The sequence below is a fragment of the Corvus brachyrhynchos genome, unplaced genomic scaffold, assembly GCF_000691975.1.
Source record: "Corvus brachyrhynchos isolate BGI_N302 unplaced genomic scaffold, ASM69197v1 scaffold60, whole genome shotgun sequence".
Lineage (NCBI taxonomy): Eukaryota > Metazoa > Chordata > Aves > Passeriformes > Corvidae > Corvus > Corvus brachyrhynchos.
Window position 1 is genome coordinate 994,089 of NW_008236767.1, and position 24,975 is coordinate 1,019,063.

Sequence of the window (24,975 nt, forward strand, 5' to 3'; positions counted from 1 at the left end):
CCCCCCCCAATTAAAGGTAAATCGTGTGCATTAAATACATTATCTACTTGTAATAAAATGGGAATATTTAAAATGATTCAGTCACAGATAATTTGTTGCTGCAAACGACAGGCTCGCATCAGCCACTGGCCGCTCAGGGTGTTTGCTGAGCTCAGGGAACACTCGGGTAGGCTTATCCACCTCATGGAAAACAGATGTTCACACTGTGGAAAAGATTCCTATTCCCTTTCCTGGTCTTAAGGATCCTGAGTGGGATCTCTTATGCCCAGCAGCTGGAGTGCTGGTCTTGCTCACACACCTAAGCCCTCACATGCAGGTTAGTCCAGGGCACTGCAGCTGGAAACCAGCCACTCCTCCATGCCAAAAAGACAGCCCAGTTTATTTCACAGTTGGCCTCCAAGAAGCCAGCAGAGTGATTCTCCAGAACAGCTCTGGAGGGGCTCAAAGGCACCCCTTTTTTTCAGCCCTGGTGGTGATCTCTTCACAAGCAGAGGCAGCACAGCCATGGGGCAAGGTAGGGCAGCTCATACTACAGCTGCCGTTGTTGCTCCTGCCTGGCAAAAAGCAGAAGACACCACTTGTCTAGACTGATGGGAAGGCATATGTTAAAGCAATTAATTAATTTGCCCTAAAAGATTGAGGCCAGGCCAGGATTTGTCCCTTTCCTAGTGATCAGTCTGATCTTAAGCAATGGGATTTCCACTATTTCCCATGGGAGATTATTCCACAACCTAATAGATCTCAATGTCAGGAAGTTTTTTCCTGATATCCAGCCATAATTCATATCCATGAATTATGAGCTACTGTCGACATCACATCCATTGAGGCATTCCTAGAGCCTGCTTCATTTAAAATTATATGCTCTAGTTATGCAGGGTTTCTGTGTACTAGGGCAAAATGCTTTTTCTGCAGGTTAATTCATTACTATTCAATTTGTTAACACTTTTTTTCTCAGTGTGAAGTCATTCTGCAGTTGCATACCCTGTATAGTAGCACAATCCCCATTTGGGAGTAGAATCACAATATATAAATATGACAAAACAACATACCAGAACCCATCCCTGTAAAGACGTATTAGTCTGTTCCTGCAGATAGTCCAGCATTCGGTTAAATCAAAGCAGTAGCTCATACAACACCTGGTATGAGACAGAAAGCTTAGAAAAAACCCTCCTCAAGTACGTAATAAATTTCATTTCTGTCTTAAACAGAGGGGAGGTAGGGAAGTAGGGGGGCCAGTATAGGGAAGGGGAAAGGGATGGGGAAGGGAAGGGAGAAAGGAATTTAAGCTGTGAGAAAATAGAGGAAAACTGAAAGGAGAATGACTTCCTATAAACAATAAGCCTCTACAACACAGTAAGAACATACAACAGCAAATGAAGTCGAGGATGCAAAATGTTTACTTCTCACCACTAAAGCACTTAGAAAAATAGAGAAAGCTAAGGCAGGCTTCAGAAACCTGTATTGCAAATAATTGTGTACAAAACACTTCTAAGAAGGAAACTGCCTTTTAAGAACATTTGAGAGGAGAAAATTCATAAAACTTACCAATTTCTCAAAGAAATCTGAGGATTTCAATGGGTTTTTTATTGTTACACTTTACCCAGCTAGCAGTGTTCTGCCATCCTGTTTGCAACCCATTTGTACATAAATGCCACATTTGCCACTGGAAAAGGGAATGCTTCCCAAAGTAAGAAACTAGAAACACACCTGAGTTCATTTTCATCTCTGTATGTGGCTAGCTCCCATTAATGCTACATAAATCCCAGAGCAAGTAGGTAAGAATAAACACACAAATTTTACCTGGAAGCATCTGAAAAGAAGAAAGCGATGTTTGCGAGGAGCACTGAACTTGCACAGTAACATATAATTTTGTGTTAAAGTTATTCCAGATGGCTGATTTTTTTAGAGACAGTGGCCAAATAGTATTGAGGGACCTACACAAACAGATCTGCTGAGAACATTTTGGTGATACTTCCATTCACTAGAAATTATGTGAATTTATTGAAATCTGTATCCAGCCAGGTGGGACACTTTCTTTGGACAGAAGACAGGACAACACAGCTCCCAGTTCCTACTGGACCAGACATGTGTACATAGCAGACAGACAATGCCCCTAGGCTGAGATGGACTCAAAATGTTGCAGAGCCTCCAGGTCAGCATTATGCCCATGTATCTGTATTCTGGTGATCACCTGGTGAAGTCATAGCAACTTGTCATTTGTAGGTAGGCAATTTCTGGTTTGCAGTTAGCCTTGCACAGCTTGACAAAACTTTCTTTGGTGGAGCTGTAAAATACCCATTGGGACATATATGAAGAATTCACAAGCTAAAAAATTGTGCTCTAACAGCAACCCTCTTCCACAAGAGATGTTGAGAAGAGAAGGGGCATTCTGATATGACTATTATTTTGCCAAAACATTTGAAATAATTTTTTTTCATTTTGCTTTGGAACTAAGAAGTAGAGGTTGCTGCAAAATTGAACTGTCATCCTCAAGACATCTGTAAAGATATGTAACTCAAGTTGAAAGATGACTTGGAAAAAGGTAAGCTCTGTGAGCCAGAAGGAAGGCTTTGAGTCAAAGGTTCTGATGCACTGGCAAGGATACAGCAAGGAGTGGAATCTCCAGGAGCCAGCACCTTTCTTTGTAAGGTGTCCCCACAGAAGCCTGACATCAGCATCTGCTGTGAAAATGGCACCAGTCACAGGGTAACTCATCTGTCTTCCACCTGCTGCCTTCTTACTCAGCTCTCCACTGCCTCAGTGCCCTGCCTGGGGAAGGTACGCTCCTCAGTGTTTTGGAAGGAGGTTGTGTCCTGTTCTCTCATCCCACTCAGGTTTCCAACCACAAAGGGTCCTTGGCTGAGCACATGCAGGGAACAGGACATTTAGGTAACACTTCTGGACTCTCCCTGGAAGTAACTGTTTGAATGGCGTTTCTGAGGATGAAGATGAGTAGGCAAATTCAGACATTTTTGTACATGCAAGAGGAAATGAACATCCTGGTTTCCACAGAGGTGGGTGTTCACAAGTTCATAACTAAGGGCAGAAAGTAGCCAAGAGAAGCTGAAAGACTGTTGAGGGCTTTAGTCCAAACAGACAGTGCAGTGATAAGAGTCGTTGTTTCAAAGATACACCATAGCAAGATGTGTAGGGACCAGGAACACTGGAATAGAAAGCTATTCAGAATCTACAACACACCACATTTACAAGTAAGGCACAGGGAAAAGAGGAAACAATCAAGTAACACTTGTGTAAAAGGAGAAGCTGACAAGATTGCAATCAAAAATAAAAATGTGCACAAAGAAGGCTGACATTTCTTGAAAGTTATCTCAAATGGCAGTGCAGAAGAAAATAGAATTTAACACATAAATAAAGCAATCATTGTGAGAACCCGCTACGTTTTCACCCGCTATGTTTCACTCATTCTCAGACTTCTGTCTTGCTCTTAGACACGCAGGCGTGCGCCATTAATGGCACTTGCACAGTTGAACTCCCACGCATCATCCTCAGAACGGGAGCTGTGGTTAACCTCTGGTATGTCACAGGTAAAAAAATACTCTTCACTGTATTTCTGTTTCTCACTTATATATTCTTAGTTCCTTGTAGGTGTAAAACATGTGGCTTGTTGGCAGTGTGTATGACCACCTTGAATTAACCTCCTAAATCCAGGCTTAAAGCTGGATAGTCATACCAATCAGTCAAGTTTTCTGTGCGTGAATCTTTTCTTCCTTTGTGACCGTATTTTCCTGCTTTTGAACCCTTTAAAAGTGTCTAAGGATGGAAAACATAGATGGAATTTATATTTAAAATTAGTTTTCAGTGCAATCCATGTGTTTCTTTAAGGAGGATACATATAAGCATGTGCATATGTGTACATGTACAACTTCTACATACATGTACCACATTTATTAAATCTGTCTAGTGGGTAATACAAAGACTACTGGCTTAGCAATATGCTAATGCTTGCTCAAGCTTTTCAGTGCAGTGCAGAAACCATCCTTGACACAGCACTGAAGCAGAAGCTGCATCATCCCCAACTGCTGGATAAATGGAGTAAGAGAGACGAAATTTATCAGGGCTGCCAAGAACTGCTCATCAAGACACATTCTTTGACTACCTTAAGTGTGCACTATTCTCACAAGTACAAAAAAATAAAAAAGGAGGAGGAGGAAGAAATTAGAACAAGCACTTATCAAGACAACCTGCCCATCTGATTTGACACATTTTTTTTGCAAACATCACTTCTTTTATTCAGTTACAATTGACTTGGGGCAAATTGAAAGGAGGAAACCCCTTTGCTTCTAATGCACTATCATTCTCCAAAAAAGTAAAAGCTTTACAGTGAATGAATGTATTTATTTGAAAGACACCTAATTTCCAAAGGGACAATGTGTGCTAGGCATCTAGTAGTACTCAAGCTGACACTTAAGTCTTTGAAAATTTCTTCCAAGAACCTCTGATGTGAGCTATAATCATACTGTTAGTCTTATAAGTAGCCAACCTGGAAAATAGAAAACTAGATAAAACACTCCAACACATGAAGGATTGAGAAGTTCTCAGAGACTCCGAAGACATTTCAGAAAAAGTGAAACATGGGGTTTGTTATTAATTTTCTCAGGAAGGACAAAGTATCATTCAGTGTAGGAAAGGCTGATACAACTGAGCACCACAGAACTGCCAAAGAAAACATGGATGGAAGAAAGAAATATAACCTATTCCAGCAGAAACAATGCAGGCTGGGGAGTGGAGTGACCTGGGTTCTCTGATGCTGACTTTGAAGCAAACCACTCTAACTTCCTTTTACTTGACTTCCCTTTGGATAAAATACATAAATAATGATGTTCAAAGGGTATTGTGAACCATCAGTATGCCTAAATGCAGGCTGACATTCAAAATATTGTTACTGAAGATGGAGGACTGCTGCACTGTCACAGAACATATTCAAGGGAAATTTAAAAAGTCAAAATGACAGAAATAAAACATGTTGTATGCAGACTGGAATACCTGCAGGAGACTGCTTCATGTAGAAATGAAAGCACAGCCAACCTGGGGAAGGAAGGAAAAGGTGGACTGCCTTTATCAGAGCATCTAGGATGGAAAGGTTTCTGGCTGCTCGTCATGATCAGGGAGTCAGAGGAAGATGAGTAAATGACAACTCTTTAACACTGTGTGATTGCTGCTGGCAGGAAGGAGAGGGATTGGGAAGGAAATCAAAGTGCCTGATTCATTGTTTGTCTTTACACATTGACCAAACACAGCAGACTTAAATACACCTAGCAAAGGGCAGGAAGGCCAAGATAAACAGAAAAAAAGACTAAGGATTAGGAAGTAACCCGAGGAGAAAAAGTAACCTGAAAAGAGATGCTGGTCACCCTGAATAAACTCTCCACTCTGGCAACTTTCTGGACATTTCCCTGTCTTTCCTATACAAATATGAGACAGTTCTCACTGGACAACGATGTTGGCTTCTACGCTGGATTAAAATCCAAACCTAGTGCAATCCCTAAGCATAAATGCATTATGCCCCATACATATATTTCCCATTATTGTGATGTTCACTGAATTCTCTCTGTGGTTCACCCAGATGATGTGATGAACTAGGGAGGTTAAGGAATGTTAACTATTAACATCTTATTGAATAACAAAGTACTGATATGAAAACTGTATCTGCTGCAGCTGCAGCTTCACATGGATGAAACATGCCATGTAAGACTTCAGTAATGCTTCCAACATTTTACATTTCGTGCTTTATAGAAAAGGGTATTTTAGATTGAAACAAGGAATTGTTGTATATCTAGAAACCCATAAGACACAATTTCTCTTCTAGTCATCACTTCTAATCAGACAGATGGATAAATTGGTATGGAAAAAAACCACAAAAAATCCTCACCTAAAACAATGACTGCATCATTTTTATTTATTTCTTGCGTTCTCTGTTCACATAGCAAAAAATTTAATTCCAGTTAGATCATTCTCTTGTGATACTTTTTTCTTTCATTTAATATATTTTTAAATGCTTAGAAGCATTATGACAGAAAGGCTTGTATTTTTTTGCCCTGGTTTATACCCATCATCCTTACCATTACAACAAGACAAAAGCATTAAAGTAAAATTAATCATGTCAAAAGATTTTAGCAAAAAACAAGGGAGACCATGCATAAAGCATCGCTTTGTCTACTATGAAGTCACGCTCTGATTAAAAACATATAATGAAAGTGAAAGTAATACATCATTGCCTTAGCAGTAGGGTTTTTGGGAAAGCTACGCAATTCTGAACACAAAAAATCTTTATAGGCTCTGGATTTTGCAATGATTATAAAATAATTCTAACAAATAAAACATTGTTTCACTTCCTTAAAGTTTAATTAATCTTAAACGTTGCAGTTAAAACAACCAACCAAAGGAGTTCTAGAATTAAACACAGACTCCTGGCAGGACCATAACTGGTAATTAAAACCCAAGCAGCAGTGCCTGGTTCTGAGCAGTGAGGCATGAGGGGTGACACAGAAATCCCCTCACTGCCCCACATCCAGCAAGTAGTTATGAAGACTGCAAAATATCATAGAATAATGAAACCCCATTAACTGAGCAGAACTTTTGCAGTTACTGAGGACTGTCATACACCCGTCAGCTGTTCCATTTCTGTCACTGGGCAGTGGTAGCCTGTTGCTGCTACGTGACCTATGTAGTACCCAGTTAAAAAGTGAACTGGTGTTTGTGCACACGTAGGCAAACCTGAAAAGAAACCATGCAGTGAGGATATTCGCTGTACTTTGCCATAAGCCTAGAAAAGCCTCTACTTTGCTCAGGCACAACTGTGCAATAAGTGATTCAAATTAAACACCAACGTGCACATTACGGTGTGCATATTATTATTTATGATCTCAGATTAGGATTGTGCCTGTATGAAGCAAAATTATGTGGTAAAAATGTTTGTAGAATGCCCCTTACTTTCTCCTTTTTTTTCCTCTTTATTCTGCCTCTATGTTGTCAACATAGAAACAATAACTCTCTGAGAAATACCAGATAGAAAAAATACACAGTAATACTAGACTGTGAAAAATCTACCGATCCCCTGAGCCATAGCATTCTTGCCTATAGATGATGACATTAAAAAATTGGAAATGGGTGCATGCTTCCCCTCCTCTCCTGGGTCTATGAACAAGGCAAGTTGTTTTCCTGATACCTTTAGAATTACTCCCATTAGTACTGATGCATTTGGTGCTTTGGCTATCCAGGCAGAGAGAGGTGGGCAGGATCCCCTGCCAATAGATCTAGTCTTGTCTAGGGAACAAAATGAGATTGCTCCTCTGTTGAGCTGTCATACTTGATAGCTTGTGCTGTTCCACCTGCACCTGTCCTCGCAGCTCCAGCTGCAGTGCCACGGCTTGCATGGAGTCAGCAGCTCCTGATGGTTGATCTTCTCCTGTTCCTTATGCATCACACAAGGCAGGACACAGAGCCCTAAGCTACTGACTGCTGAGAAGTGAGCCACTCTCTGTGCTGAGGAGGAAAAAGGAAACAGGCAAGCAGCTCCCTCTCAAATGGGTCCGCAGGCCCCGATGAGTAAATTCTGGGGCTACTCTCAGTGGAGAGTGACAAGAGGAGATTCAGGCTCCTCTCATCCACCTCCTCTTCAATGGCCCTGCCACTGCACCCAGGATTAAGTGTTTCCAAGCTTCTTTCCCAGCCTCCCTATCCCCAAATGCCACTGGCACAGAGAGCAGAAAACGAGGAATGTAAATGGGTTTGGAAGAAGGGAGGTGGAATTTCTGTGCACATTTACATTGGATCAGTAAGCCTCTAAGTGCAAAATGTGGCATTTTGTTGGTGTGTGGGGGAGCCTATTGGCGAGCAGAAGGTTAAAGAAAAAATCTTTGTTAATAGGAGGAAATCAAAAACACCTAAGGCGATAATAAAATAGAACATCTTACAATATCAGACTACAAGAAGTGAAATTCTTCCCATCACAGAACCTCATGAGCAGGACATAGCTTTTACTCTGTCCCTACTCACTTAGGAGCAAACTCCTCATTTGCACTGACAAGTTGAGAGTGAACTGCAACCTAAGGACTGACAGCACTATCTATAAGTAAGTGAAAAAAAAAAAACAAAAAACAAACCCAAACAAAAAACCTCCCAAAAAATCTTCTGCCTTTGCTGCTGATTGTGTATCTCTGATAAGACAACTGTGGATTGAGAGAGAGGTAAATGGGTAAAGAAAGAAAACTTCTTCCTAAATTGCAAAAAGTACATGATAAATAAAGATAGAACTATGCTCTTAAATTCACACACCCCCTAAATGTCACAGTATGTTATTACCACACCATGGCTGCACTGAACTACCACTATGCTGTAAGCTTGCACAGTTTGTTGTCTTCCTTAAGACTTCTCAGTCATAGTTCTTCAAGTCCCTGCACTCCTATGCTGTAGAGTTCTCCAGTGTTTCATGGAAAGGACAGAAGTTCTACTTGGACTTGTCTCCCATTCCCTCTTAAGGTAGAAAAAAAAAGGGGACACTTGAAACTCTTATTTCCATTGGGTTTTTTTAAAAATAGTTATTGCTACCATTTTGTGAGTAGTAAAATATTTACTAAGAAATAATGCTTGTTAACATTTTGTCTTTTTCAGTGCGAAAAGACAGGCATTCTCCTCTGCGTTCTTCAGACTTTAGCCCAGGCCAAGAGGGCACTCTTTTCTGGCAGGATTTGCAAGAACAGGATTACCCATGTCAAGAGAGGGCTGTGTATTTGACAGCTGTTGTCTCAGCTGGCACTGAGACAGATCCTGGGACCTTCAGGACTTCCAGTGCTGAGCAGTGAGCGCTTGAACCCGAGCTAGTCAGGACCGTAACAAATGCTTTGGTTTTTAACCACAGCATAGAATGTTATGTGCACTAACTATAACAGAAAGATAACTTTTCTTCTCTATTTCTTAGAGGTAACATAGAAAAGACAAAATTCTCTACATAAAATTGTTCTGAAACGTCTCTCAACACTACCACAGACAGTGGTGTTACTCCAACACTAGAGATGGACATTTAACCAGAGCATTTAGCTATCCCGCCTCGGGATAGTTTCCCACAGTCTTGGAGACAGCAACACAATATAAATAACCAAGAGCTGAGTAAATTCCATTCTTACAAAATCTGACAATCCGCAGCTAGTTAAGATTCAGTTAAAAGCTTTCTACTTTAATTCAGTTGACAGTTCAGATCTTGAAGCAAGAGATCCATTCCTCCTGCCTCTCCTGTTGAGCCACTGGATTATACACAGAAAACAAAAAAAACCACCTAGACAATTCTGCCTTAGACAGTATCATTGATTTTTCACTGACTTACCATCTTCAGTATTTTCTTAGAAGTAGTGTATCGTAACTCATTATTCTGAAAAATGTGAAGCGTAATATGTTCCCTGGCACAGATGCTGTAGACTTTTATAATGTACCATTCATACAACCTTTTGTGATTGTCATTCTTACACAACACCCTCAACTAGGCCCAGGTCATCTATAACTAAACAGTCTTTATGTGGCACCACTTTGTGAAAGGCTCCTAAATCTTCCATGGGAAAAAAACAATCTGCAAAGGCATTATTTCAAGTCCTGCATCATAGCAATTTTTAAATTTTTTTCATCCTAACCTGTGCATGTAATATTAACGCGGAGGTACACCATTACAGGGCTTTGGATAAGGGAGAAGAACAGAATTCTGTAAAATGTATTTTACTAGGGGGAAAAAAAAATCAGGTCTAATAGGAAATCCAGGTTTTACCAGTTGTCCAGTTTTAGAAGTATGGCTTTGATTTATGGATCAAAATTGCTCATTTATTATTTTATCTATACTGCTTTGGGCAATTTTGACAGTTAAAATTTAGTTTTATTGACCAATGCAGCCAGTTTAGCCACAAGGGGACTAATGCACACACAGCCTGCTGCACTCAAGAAGCTATGATTTGATTCCATGACCAAGTCAGACTGGGAATCGCAACCAACATAACAATAAGTTCCAAATCTCGATGCTCGAGGCAAAATACTTACTCTAAAACACAATCCACTATTAAAAGAAGGTGGGAAAGAATTTTGTGATAGCAGCCTCCATGCACTGTTTATTGTAGCTGATATATTCCACCAATGCTTCTGTCAGCAATGGACGCAGGGTAGTACAGAGGAAACCTTTCTTTAATGATTGTGGACAACAGATAAAGCTGGAAGAAGGAAATGAAAATGCAAAAGAGAATCAAAGGTGTGCTCTAGTACTATGGCTTACCAGGGATCTGACTCTGAAAAAAAAGTCTTGAAAAAACTGCCTTCCTTTTTTCCTAAACCAGATTTTATTCATATATACATAAATATGCATGGGTTCATGTTGCAGCTTGAAAGACTTACAAGTTTACTTAAAAAAAACTTACTGGAATGATTTTAAGCCAATGTTAATTTAGGCCTATCCTATTATAAAATTAGCATCTTCTGCAATCTCAATTTATTGCTCCATTGTGAAGCCCCTTGTGATACATAAACAAATCTCTGAAGAGAAACAAATCAATAAAGTGTCTAATTTGATTAACCATGTTTTTAAATTCATCAAGACAACTGTACAAAAATAAACCACTTACTTGTCAGTATTTTCCACGTCTTCTTTTCATCATCATAATACTGAACCAAATTGCTGGGTAGCCGGTCAGGTCCGGGAGGCAATCCTCCAACCAATAACAGCATTTTCTTATTGGAACGAATTCTTCACCCAAAACAAGAGGAAAGATGAACAACCACATTACTGAGGAGTATTTTTAGTGGCAACAAAATCATAACCATCAAAAGAATGTTCACTGCTTGCAGTTTTCTATTTCATTTTTTGTGTTTCTTTTCCCAATCATGTCTCAACAATCTCTTGAACCAAGCAGAAAAATGATCAGAAAAGCTGTGTATCTCTCTACTCATGGAATAATAAGCTTCCTTTATGCAATTTGTTAGAGGTTCATTCTAGAACGACCTTTTTCTTATATTATCCCTTTAAATCATCACTCTTTACAGCTGAATACACATGAAATGCTCTGGAGTTGTACTAAGGTTAAGCATTAAAGTTGCATGTCAAAAATCGTATTAGTCAAAATCATTATTATAAGCCATTCTACACTCAAAGAACCTTGAAAAAATTAAGGTTATGCAGAGAGTTTGTGAGCCAACTCTTTAATCACACACTGAACTTCAGATATATAGTTTAGTACAATTAGCAGCACTGGGCTAATGGTTATGGGTTAAATGCTACTTACAAGCACTTTTGTTTGTTTAATTTAGTCCAGACTCTTGCTTTCATTCTCCCCCTCAGCTCCCCCCTTCTCTTTGCTCTCCCCCTGTGCACCACTGGCTATAGCAACACCAATTGGTAAAAATGAGACTGTGATGTTGTTGTGAGCCTCCCCAGAGTGGAGCCCTGCCAATGCTTGCCACTGATCCAGCGGCATGAACCTGCTCAACTGTGCAAAGTCACTCTAATTCCCTCCCTCTGTTTTTCTACCTTCTCCCCCAGGGGGCAACCACTGAAAGGAGTGACTACCCACCCATCAAGAGCTGGCAATTCGCTGCTATTAACCGTGACCGTGATTCCCAATCTGCCTGGCAGTTCTTAAGAACAGGACTGCAATGTCTCATCTGCAGTAAAAGTGGTTATCTGCACCCTGGCCTCCAATGCTCCACCTGATGAACGTACAATTTCTCTGCAGCATTAAGGGATTTAGCACAATTGTAAGTGAAAACTGGAGGGGAGGCCCAGACCCCCAGACAAGCCCTGATGCTTTAATAGTCACTTCGCATATAATTGAACTTTCACCAGTTATACTTAGCTTGGGTGAGATAACACTGAAATAAAGGTCTAGGCTCAAAATGTTAAGTAGGAAGGTGACATAGCCTGGAAAACATCCATCCATATGAATGACTGTGCAGAGGGACCATGCATTTGATGGAAAGCACCCTGGTCAAACACCATTTTTACAGGCACGACAACACCCGTGTAGTGCTCTGTGTGTCAGTCTGCAGCAAACAGCCCTGGCCAAGAAAGGCACAGAACACCACGAACCAAAGCCTACCACCAGAGCTGCACATGGAGGGGTCAAAGCACCACCCAGGAGCTCCAACCTCAGCAGTGCACTCTGGCAGTGGGAGATCTATGACTGAGGCACACCCATGGCTGCTCCAGCTGCTACATAGAATGTGTGTTGGTGACCCAAGGATTTACATTTGTAGCAGGACTGCATCCTCTCTTGAGAAGAATGGACAAAATGAACTAGGTTGTGCTGTAGGCATGCACCAACCACGAGGAACATCCTTCCAGAAGGGAACACACAGCTGAAGGCTTGATCCACACAATGCTCCAGAATAAAATTTGTCAAATGGCTGTCCAAAAGGCAACTACAGACTACAGATTCATCTATGACAAGGACGGCCAGGGAACTACCTGGCATATAGCCTTGTCTGTTTTCAAAACAGATTTAGGGCTCAGGGAAGGTCATGAATTGAGAGTGGATTAAACGAAACCCTCAGTGCAGGAGCAGGAGTTAAGCCATGGGGGCAGTGACACTGTCCCATGCTGTCCTACCCCTTGACTCTCTCCCAACTTGGGGAGAGCCCCTGCAGTCCATCAGTCTTTCTGACAAGCCAGCCTTTGATGCCTGCACTGCACCTGCAATGTGCTGTCAAATGATGACTGTTACCTGCCCAGCAGACTGTGGCTGTGTAGGATATCAGGAACTGTCTCATGATCACTGTCGGCACAGACTCCGTTAGCGAGAGGAAGCTCTGGGGAAAGCTTACTAAAGCACTGCCAGCCATTTTAACATTCTTTTAACATTCAGTCTCCCCAGTAAAGTTTTTAATGAGAGAACATTTGATAAAAACTATGCAACATGGGAGTATGATAAACTGGTTTTGGTATGAGTTAGGGATGACTGCACACGTAACAAGTGGCAGAGCAAACCAGAGCCATAAGTCAGTTATGCATGGCCATCCCTAACGATAGAGAATAAATTGTTTATTTCAACCCTCCTGTGTTGTATGTTATATCACAATCAACTCCCTGTGTATTGTAAAATTCAGAATGCCCTTGCAGGTTTACTTGATAAAGGAGTTTATTTTGATTTTCATCTTTCATCTGTAAAACTCCCTTCTAACTCCAAAGCACTGTGAAAATCCAATGAATGGCCAAGGCTCAATAGTTAAGGTGAAGAATGAAATGTCAGATATAACTCTGAGTTTCCAGACTTTGGCAGTTGCAACTATCCTTAACATTACTTTTTCAGCTAAACTGTCTGAGAAGCTGCTGTTTCTTGAGAAGGAGCAGTGCTGCTATATTAGTATGCTTAAAAAATACTAATTTTTTTAATATGTTTAAAATGGGAAGTAGCAAGAACAGAGACTTTTAGTAGAAGTTTAATGAGAACTTAATAGTCAGCAAAATCTCTGCCAAAAGCACAGGGAAATCTCATGTGGCAAAGAAGATATGGATACTTATACTCAAAATATCTAATTCATCTATATTGAGAGCTCTCCCAATGAACCAAGTAAAGATAATACAGTGGCTAAAGATAAGCAGGTTTTAAACTGGTAAGTTTGCTTGGAGCCAGTTCTGGTTTTTAAGCTTTGATGTGAAATGCTGGAATTTAGGTTTTGAAAAATTATTTTCTTTATTATTTCATATTTATGTTTCATGTTGCACTAAGCAGTACTGTTAGAATCTTACAATATATTCTATAATATGAAAAACATGTAAGTGACCACTGCTTATACACAGAAGATTTTCCCAAATACTAATAAAAATGTAATTCAGTGAAACCCTGTGATGAAGACAGGATTTAAAAATATATGTAATACATTGAGCAAGATAAAGCTTTCTCCTTTCTTGTATTATTATATATGTTTGCTATTTGGATAACTCAAGATTATAATGTGAAATGTTCTACATTATATCTGACACACTCTTATTTTTTCACAGTCCTTATTTCACAGTGTAATATACTATTCAGTTATATGCTGGGGTTCACAGAGTCCCCAGCAAGGATTTTATGATCGTCTTGTGTTCCAATTAACAGCAGTGTGTCTTGGTCAGGGAAGGCTAAACCCTGGACAGGCAGGCTGATGTCATGGCAAAAAAGTTAAGATAAATTTATCCACATGTTATCTTGAAAGCATTACTTAGATGCCAAAACTCTAGTTCTCACTGATGAACATGCACGTGTTGTTATTATTCTGCACACACTTTGCAGTTTCTGTTCTGCTAAGATTTTAAAACACTTAATTCACCTTAATTAAGTTCCTGGGTACCTCATGTGGTGTGAAATTTATTTTGTCTACTTACAGGACTGGAAACCAAAGTGTATTTCAAAGGCAACATTTTCAAACTTGTGTAGCTTCCCTCAGGCACATAAACCAGGAATTTGAGTGCTCACAGAAGTGGCTTCATTTTCAGAGATACCCATCAACAAAACTAAACCCTACTCACTTCAAAGGTAGCAGCAGATGCCCATCAGCTCAAAAACTCAGATTGCTAGCCCATGGTCTAAACTAACCATGAATATTCATGGCAAGAGGCTGAGCCCAAGAGAGTTTATAAACTCACAAGAAATCAGCAGAAAAGGCTGTAAGAGACCTCAATACTCCTGACAACCACTCCTACTCTTTTGCAACCTTGATAGCCTCATGTTAATAGAAAATGCATGAATGGGAAATACTCTTCTTGTACATTGTTTTTCTTTATTAACATATCCATCAATCTTCTACTGGTGGGTTTTCCTTATCTGGGCAATTAGTATAAGTTCATTCTACAAAAGCCGGCAAGAAAACAAGCCTCAACAACAGGTTTGCTCCAGACTCTTCCAGTTCTTAAACAATGCACTAAGGCTCTGCTCTCTGCATTAGGGAACGCAAAGAAAAGAATACAAGCATGAAGTGGCAATCCTGTGGTTCTTAATGCATCCAGTGTAGTGTTACACATCAGAAAGAAAAATGCAGAGACATACAGGTGATCACGGTAATCAGCGAAAAAAATAAGAAAAAGAGTATTCAACTATATTTTATTCTTAACTTAGGGCTATAGTAAACCCAGAATTCTGGATCATTAATTATCTTTTCATATAGGCTATCACCATGGCTTTGAGTATGGAGAGAGCCGTGTAGCTCTTCAGAGCAGGGACTTGACTGCTATGATGGCATCCTTGCTCCTGCTTCAGTGGTGAACTTAAACACAGCAGAGCCAAACTGAACTTCAGGTGTTTGCCCACTGAACTCAGGCACAAACAAAACCAACCATAAGACCAGCACAGACCCAGCAAGGGCAGGTGAATGCATGGTGAGTTTTACTCACATCCTCATATCTCACAACATCAAAGGATTTGAGAAACTGGAGTCTGACAGTGATACTGTCAAAGCAAGTAGCAAGAATCTCAGAAAAGGGGGCTGTTTTAACCTGCAGCAGAAACAAATTATTTCAGAGAGGTTTAGATACCAACCTCAAGGCAGTAGACAAAGAGATATGCACTATCCCAATCCGCATTTCAGTTGCAGACCTTTTGTTTGTTAGCACCAAAAACTTAATTTCATCTTCAGAAACCAGGATGGTCTTTAGCAACCCTTTTCTTCTCAAAAGGCATCTGAAAGGGCGCTATGTTCAACAAAAACATAGTGGACAATCTAGCTGCAGCCTGCAAAACTGAACAAACGTTGCAAGCATCCATTAGCCCATGACTGCAAAAAATGTTTTGCCATTGAGAACATGGGATGTGATCTTCAACAATTACCTTCCCAGCTCCTGGATGGGCATTTCAGTGCAACAAAAGTGTCGTATGAAAACTGCTTATTTCAATGGATTTTGGCTTCCATAGTTGACTGCAAAGATAGCCATGATTAGTAACACATGTTTAATAGAGAGGAAATCTAATTATCCAAGATTTTAACTATGAACTCAATGAAAGCCATAAGGTACAATGTAAAATTTATTTTGGACAAAGGAATTATATCAAGTTTTGTTATCACATAAAACAAATTAACAAACATCATAACCTATAGGTGAATAGGCATCCAGAATCTCTTCCTAACCCTACAGCACTGCTAGAGGAAGGACCTGAGTTCTCACAGTCAACAGACCAAGTCCTGCAAAATGTCTTTCTCCCTATGGATAAAGTACAGACAAAGAATATCTTGATTTTGTCAAAACCTAAAACACAATAAAGTCTCTTGCAAATTATGAACAATAAATTATTTTGTTCTTCAGTTCAAAGAATGTTCAAAAATTTGCTGAATGTCTGAAAGTTGCTTTATGAATGGATTTTTTTTGCCTCTTCTAATTTGCACCTATTGCCCCAGGCACACGTGAAAGAACGTGAAGAACTTTCTAGAAATACTAAAAACCCAGAAACCAGTCTTATCATGAAGATTTTGGTTTTCATCTTTTAATTCTCAATGTAGGCATGCTTGGCAGAAGGCCTCAGTTTTCACTGCAGCAGGGCTCACAGTAATGTTCACTGAAGATGATGCTCATTTAATACATGTTGCTGACCACTGACAGAATGAAGTTTAGGAACATAAATCCTAAGCTGAGAAGGATTTGCTGCAGACATTGATTGTTGTTTTTGTCCTCTGAATCTACTAGATTTTTTTTAAAATTTTGTCCAATACTTTAAAAAAAGAAAAAAGCATAGAAAAAAATTAGTTAATGTTTGCTTTAACAATAATTGTTCCTTTTCCTTCTAAAAGCAGACGTCTAAGGGTAAGTGAATGTTTTATCTGACAGGCCACACTTAACTGTTACAAAGTTACCTTATAAGACAAAGGTTCCTTTATTTCTAAAGCTGTCAGGCAATTTTCCATCCCCTGCATTACAGTAACTTAGAATCTGCTTGAAGCTCTGAAAATCCAATTTTTCTTTATGAATCCAATCCCACTACTATTAGTCTCTAAGTAAATCTTTAAGAGTTAGCTTCCAGCTTTTAGCTGGAAGATTTTTTAAAGTTAATGTCCCTTCCTTTTGGGGCAAAAGCCTCTGACGTAATAGGTAGCTTAGGGGTGGGCAGCTATCCTGAAGGAGTGACATCTATCAGCAGTGCTCCTTTGGGAAGAACACAGAGGAGAGTCCTTCTCATCTGTGCCTCCTTGTATTACCAGACACGAATGCTAAAGATATCCTTACTAGCCCCACACTGAGTATCTGGAGCATTTTAAGGGCATGTGAATTCAAAGGAATGTTATTAGCAAAGCAAATTGGTGAGTGAGACACAAAACCTCCTGTGGCATGAATCTTATTGGCAAAACTATGCAGATAACTGATATTCCTCACTGATGGAAACTCTAAAAAACCTTTAACTAATTCCCATTTTTTGGGGTTTTTTGTTTTGATTTTTCCAACAGAGGCTGTAAAATGGAAATGCTTTATAGAATGCCTCAAAGTGGTCAAATTCTCTTTTATTTCCTTTCCCTAGGAAATTTCAACCAACTCTTGTTTTTTGATTTTCAGACTGCAGAAAGTCAAGAAAGTCCTTTTTTGTTTGATTCTGTATCTGATGTCCATGTCAACAGAAGGTGTCTTCATCAGAGGCTGTGTTCTCTCCAGCTGAGACTCCTTTTCCTTAGGAAGCCAAAGGAAAGAAACGCACCTTGCTGCCAGCTCACCCAAGGTATGACTTGTTACCTTTTCCACTGGTTTGTTTGTTTGTTTTTCCTGAAAGAAGGCATCAGTTGGGGAATGCAGGAAGAACCAACTGTGGCACCAACTTCTATTTACTTCCAGCTTCACTGCAAACCGTCTGCTTGCATTGAACTTGGCAGCTGACAATATTTGCTCAGTTTATTGTCTGCTTTCCAAGAATACAGCAAGTGTTGACTACCAAGTACTAGGCATGACAGTCTTTAAAGAAAACTTCAGGGAGGCAGCAAATATGAAAAATTATGCCAGGAAGGATCTACTAATAGTTTTCAACTTTCCATCTTCTTCAATTTCTTTAGATGGTCCTTTGGTAAAGCTGTAATACCAGATAGAATCTGTTTCAAAAAAACCAACATAAGAGATGTTTACAGAGCAGGGGAGTCCAGCTCAAACCCTTCTTTTAGGATTCCTATTAACTTCCCTGCTCAATCTTTTCGGCCATGCTGAGCAAAGGATAATAACAAACCTTGCTCTGACTTACAACACAGCTTGGATTTTTAAAATACAGTAGTTGTTTGAAAAGATTAAACAGTGTTTTTACAGATTATATGGATTTTTTCATAACATGAGTTTAACAGAACCAAAGCTTTCTCCTGGCAAACTATTTTCTGTTGATTTTGTGTTCTACGTTAGCTTTCCTCACTCCCCTTGCCCCCAAGGCTCACTGTGCTTTATCTTCAAGTACAAATCCAAACAATTACACCATCACAGCTCTGTTCCATTTACTGCTCAGCAGTTACAGACTCAGAACCTCCATATTCTTCTGCTATAAAGAAAAAGCTATAGTGACCCCAGGCCACAACATGCCCCCTAAGACCCTCTCCTTTCTATCTCCTCTCTCCACATGAAGGGGATGCACATCAGGCAAAGAGTGAATAGAAAAGTCTCAGACCAGTAGCTAAGACAGATATGTCTGATGCTCACTATCATCCTACAGCACTTTGTTCGTAAAAGGTATACCCTAAGTATAAATCATTCCAGGAGGATTTTGTCTGAAATGGGACTTCCTTGTCTAGGAGGCTCTGCACCACTCATGAGCTACGTACTTCCCAACAGGACAGAGGAGGATTGTGTTGCCAAAGGACGAGCAAGAACAGCGCAGGAACTCATGGAGGACAGCTCTGCTTCTAGGGACTTGCATGACTCGCAAAGCTGCTGCATAGACTGTTGCAGGTGGTGGAAAGTTGCATTTTTGCTACAGCATTTGAGGAAGAAGTTCCCATTTTCATAATAGGTACTTTATCATCAGTTTGAGTGGCTTTGTAAGATTACTTGTTTTTAAGCTTAGTTTAATTTTCCCTCTAGAACAAGGCATTTTGAAACCCACTGAAATATCTCCCCTTGGAAAAAGAGTTTGGAGATGCAGATGCAGATATTTGACGCTGCTTCAAGTGCTAAAAGGGGCAGGGTGACAAAGCCAAGGAGGAGCACAGTTCAGCGAACTGCAGCAGCCTCTAGAGATCCAAGCAGAGAGGTCTGGAGCAATGGGGATTGGGGTGTGTGAGGTCAGGAGCCTGGTGGGAGGGGCACTCGGGAGTCCGCGTAACAGCGGATTCAAGAGAGGGGACAGACGGAGGTAAAGTTCAGTAGATTGGATCTGGGGAAGAGCCCTGTCCTCTAAGGACATAAATCAGGAGGGACTGCCAGTTCACAAAGGACACTACTCCAAGTCGTGCCTCTGACTGGGAAACTGGAAGGGCAAGTACCTGCACAAGGCACCTGGCAACCCTTCTTCAACCCTGCAGCTGTTGGAAAGATGGTTGTCCATAAAAAAGGCCATTAAATGCTCTTCATAAATTATGTTTCTCCTAACAAATACTATAACTGAGCCAAAAAAAAAGGCTATCACCTGTGCCTATGCAGCTCTCAAGAGTTTTACCAGCCAGGACATACATGTCTTCAAAAAGGCTCCCAAGGGCTTTCCTGACCCACAGCAGTCTTTTTAGGACAACGGTGCTGCCTCTGTCCATAATGTGAGCTCCAGGCCTCCCATCCTTTTGGAAACTCCACATCTCTCCACTTAGACTTCAGCACGAGTTTGTCTCCAATGGCAAATGAATGCACATGATGCAAGTAAGGAAAGCAGGTGAGACTACCTAGGATTAAACTGACTACAGGTCTGTGGTTCACCATCCCACAGCCTCTAATGTGTCAGTCTCCCTTCTGCCTCCCTTCTCTTCTCAGCTGAGAGTGTCCTGGCACACACACAATTTCCTGATGTTAATTCAGGCACATAAAAACTGATCCAAAGCCCACTAAAATAAACCAGAGCCTCACATCCACCTCCTCCATATTGTAATGCAAAACTTAATAATTCACATACATTTTAAGATATGTTTTTCTTATCAGGATGTTAATTTGGGATCTGTAGTATTTCTCAGTTGCAATTAATCATGAATAATATTAGTTAAAAATTCAAATATTGGTGTTATGATCACAAAGGGACAGGTAGGTGGTTGTAACAAGAACACAGAGTGCATTTCAATGAAAAACACACACATTTTTTTACAACCGCCAAACATGTCCTACCGAGATTCTACAAAAATCTCAGTAGAAAAAGAAGTCAAATTGAACTGCGGTCTGTGAAATTTGGAGACAAATAGTGTATGCAAGAAGGAAATTATTTAATTGCCAAGGGATGTAACTGGTTTCTTCAAATTTTTAATCTCCTCTGTAGAAAGTAAAACAGACCAGGTATATATGTCTTCCACATAAATGCCACTGTCTCATGCTGTTCAACACCTTACATTTTTCCTTCTTCATCAACACTTATCATCTTCCTACTGTTTCATTACAGAATGAAAACTGTTCATATCATCTTCATCACCTGCCATTGTTTAATTTGCTATCACTTTCACTAATATTGCCTAACACCAAACAGTCTGGATGACACCCTCTCCACTGAAATGAAAAAAACCCCAACAAAACAAACAGCAAACGAAACCACCTCTACAATAAGTTTTAGCAGATCAGAATTTGCACTTCTAATCTCCCTAAGGTCTAGCAGTCCAGGGAACAAAAGTATAAAAAAACCAGCTGGGTCTGTACATGCTGGGACTTCGCTGAACCCATAAAACAGCATGGGCAGGCTTAGCCTCCTTATCTCTTTGTCTCCTTATTTCCCTCTTTTCTCTTGTGCTCTTTAATTCTGTATTTTCTGCCTACGACTATTCCTATCTCATGTCAGTTGGTTGATCCCCATCCATTTTCCCCCAAATCTGAAAGAGCTTTTCCAAAAACTGGAATACTCAGCTGTTACTGACAACAGATGCTGTTTCTGTCAAGAATTAGTTTCCCCCCTTTTGCTTCATTCCCTATCTTCTTTTTATCTGCCAGGGTCTTTTTTTTGTTTTGCTAGTTTCCTTTCCTGTCTGGTGTTCTATTCTTACATTTTTCTCCCTTCAAAACTATCCTTCTCTCACCTCTTCCCTCATTTCTACTTTCCTGCTTCCGCTACATATATCCCATTTCTCCCCTGGGGTATCTCAACTTTTTTTATTTTTCTGCATTTCCATCTCTCTCCCAGTTTTACTTCCCTCACTCCCCTCTGCCTTCAGGTCTGCAGCTGCATTTGCTGCTCTGCCGGCAGATCCTGGGAGGGGCGGACCAGCCCAAACGCCCATTGCTGGCCAGAGGAGCTGCAGGTGTCCTACAGCCCACAAACAACTCCCAGGCCATCAGGGGCTGCCCCTTCCCACCCAGCCCACCTTCTCCTGCCTGTATGGAACGAAGGGCATTGTAAATAGTCACAGGCGAGTGAAACCATAAAATCATGGCAGTGCTCTATAAAAAGGCTGCAATCTTTAGGTAAAACACTTAATAAGCCAAATAAATTAATTATTTTTTTCTATAATGCTCTGTTGTCTGTCTACAGCTGTATTGTGCAGTAGCACAAACAAAATTGGAGTTAAAAGCTAGGTGATGTGTTTTTTAACCATTTTCATTGTTGAAAGTAGACACGGAAGCAATAGTAATTCTCAATAGCTCACTCATCTTTAAAAGTGGATTTCTTCCCAGAAACATGGTAATGCTCTACCCCTGAACTTTTTAAAAATTGAAAATACATACCATGTATTATATAAAATATATTATATTACACAATAAAGCAGAGACACATTTTAATCAACTCAATACTCAGGTGAAGATCCGAGAGTCAAATAAATGTCTGGAATATGAACTTTCCTCTACCTAAATGCATTTTCTTCCCAGAACTACAGAAAGCATGATACAGCACAGAGCTACGTGTCTCTTTCAGGGACAGACAAACATAATTTAAGCCTAATGTTCAGGGTCACTCACCCCACTCCAAGTTGAAATCAACTACGATTTTTCCTAGTGACATCAAAACTGACTGTGCCTCCAGAGGCTTTAACAGCAGCTTGTATGCTGAGGCCCTGGTGAAGATCACTGAGCCAACAGAATTACTAACTTTGCTTAGAGTTGAGCACCTGATTAAATGTCAAATCAAACCCAAAACACCCATCCCCTGTGGTGAAGTCCTAAACCTCAGAGTACACAACAAGGCTCACAAGTCAGGAACATAAGTCCTCAACTTTTTAAATTCTGATCATTTAGTTGTTGTAACTTGAAAATTAATTTTACAAAAATACATCAGGACATTCAAGCATCACCTTCTCTTACAAAATTTCGTGGGGAAAAAAACCCCTACTCTCTCTGCAGGTAAACAGTGTTTTTCACTGCAGCACAAAAGACAACTCAGGTATGTACTAGCCCCAGCATCACTCTCACTGTAGGATCTGCATTTGTGGCACAAACTTCATAACTACCTCTGCTCACAGAGCACAGACTGGCTCTTATGAGCCCAAATCTCTTTCCCCCAGCCCTGACCTCAAGACTAACTTTATAGTTACATTTCAGAGGAGAGTCAGCATATTTTGAGCTTCCCGTTACATTCATTTCCATTAAGAAATATAAGTGGCCCTGAGGCCTATGTACTCCAAAGTGTGCATATGGATATGTATGTAACATAGATGCTTTTTTAAAAATAGCTCGTTACGAAAAAAAAAGGTTTTTTTTAAAAATGCAGAAAAGTTACTGGCAAGTTGTAATACTGAGTGCAATCCTCATCTCTTCAGCATGCTGGAAGCAGGTGGCTATGGCACTGGGCTGCTTGCTTTTCTCACCAACCTGTACTGTACTGTGCAGGAGCTATTACACTGCACAAGAGGAACTGTTAATCTCTTTCTAAAGACATGTGAATCTTTGGCGAATGACCTTTCATTAAATCCCAAATTACCAAAGTCACCATTACTCACAGAAGAAAGTAATCAGAGTTTTGAACTCTTTTTCTGTGTAATAATTTTTATGTATTTGCACATGTACTTCACTGTTAGTTTTTCAAGATTTCCTTCTGCAAATTAATCACTTAAGGAACTCTTTGCAGATTTTCTTCCTTCAAATAAAATTCTACTGAATGAATGTTAACCTGTTAAAATTGCTACTTTAGAAAAACTGTGAGTAAGAGAAAGGACAAATCTGGAAATCTCTGTAGTCTTGAATGTTTCTTTTTTTTCCTCATTCATGTTTAAGCAGGCTTTTGTACACTTAGGCAGTCTGACAAAATCTTGAAGTGATTAAGATTCAAAGATGGGCCTTCATGACCTTTATGAATTTCCAGGAATATCGTCCAAGACCAAAAATGAAAATATAACAATTGCATTTGGCACTACTAAGCATTTCAGCATCTCCAACACTTTAACATTTGGAGTAAGTTCTAATGCCTGCTTATACGGCACTACTAAGCATTTCAGCATCTCCAACACTAACATTTGGAGTAAGTTCTAATGCCTGCTTATAAATAAATCTGAATGGTTTTGCTCCCATTTCATTGCCACTAAAGAACCCAATCAAGAGAAGCTAGTTAGTAGGCTGTTATTAGGCACACATTAAAGTTGGGAAGGTGACAGCATGTTTTCATCCACTGTGGTTAAGGGTCTCTGAAATACCACTGTCTGCACAGACATGCAGACCTATTACAAATAAAAAAAGTATTTATGGTATTTCTTCTGTGAGTCCTTAAGTGGAACTTAGACTCTCATCTAGGGCTATTTAAAGCGCAATCCCTTTGTGTACGCTCCCATTTACGGGGAAAGCCAGCTCCCAGCACCAGCAGTATCAGATTCTTGCAGCATCCATGACACTTGTAAGCATTCACTGGTCAGAACACCACTACATATCCTTCAAATGACATGGACCACTGAAGCTGGAAAGGTATCTTCACTGAACCAAGCCAGCTGGTATCTCAGCAATCCACCAGGACACGAGCATCAGCTTGCCCCCGGTGGTGTGCAGAATCTCGCCTGAGGAGTTGGTGGGGTTTGCATTTTTGAAAGTCATCACTTTTGAGTATTGAAATGCAAAGGGTAGGCACCAACTTATAACAGTGGCTTCTCAAATATACTTTACACTGCAAAATACTTGTATTCGATTTTTTTGATTTCAGAGTGAGAATCAGTTAGACAACAAGGTGATAAGCATGAGAGAACACTAACATAGTGAGCTAGCCAGAAATAATAAAAGAGGGCACACCATCTCCAAAGTTAAACCATCTGAGTACCCATTGCATAGAGATATAAAGAATCCTCTGCATTAATGCTAATAGGGTGTACTACCTAAAATATTTATTAATGTACTAGTTTTTTTCTTGCTGCTGTCAATTCATTAGTAATATGCACCTGTTAGTTAAAAAGCTTATAATAAGCTGAATAATACAAAGTGTGGTTTGATTTCTGTGCTACCACGCCACTGTATTATACCAGCACTAGAAGAGGGTATTATCTTTCCATTTGTGAATGAATTACAAACATATTTTAAAAGAAGATAAATAAGTTTTGGATATGTTTACTGCTTGTTAAACTGCGAGCTGTGCGTTCAGTTCCTAACACCAACCTCGTATTGTCAATCTTTGACATCATGATTCATCACCTTATTAAATGAAAATAACTGACATGTCACAGCTGTAAGGACTATGAAGTCACAAGTTTCCACTAACAAACAGGGGCATCACCCCACCATCAGCAACATCAGGGTGTGCACAGATGATGCAGTTATTTATGAAAATAACAGATTTAGGACTTGGCTATTACAGCTTAAAACGCCCTGAAGACGCAACTCCTTGTTAAGGAGAAACATTGCGGGAGAAAAAGAAAAAAAATTTAATTATGGCCTAAAAAAAACCCCAACCAAATCCCCAAAGCGCGCGCGGCCAGAGGGCCGAGGGGAGGGGACGAAAAGTTTGGTGGTGCAGGGGGCGGGCGGCTCGGCCCCGC

General features: G+C 40.1%; 1 protein-coding gene across 1 annotated transcript in view; it reads right to left on the minus strand.

Moving 5' to 3' along the window:
* KLHL14 (kelch like family member 14) overlaps positions 1–24,975 on the minus strand; it is a gene marked incomplete at its 5' end in the record, with an annotated part of 59,191 nt that overhangs the window by 33,554 nt on the left and 662 nt on the right. The window contains one exon of the mRNA XM_017727396.1: positions 10,614–10,735. Coding sequence (XP_017582885.1) covers positions 10,614–10,735 — 122 coding nt within the window. The remainder of the gene's footprint in view (positions 1–10,613; positions 10,736–24,975) is intronic.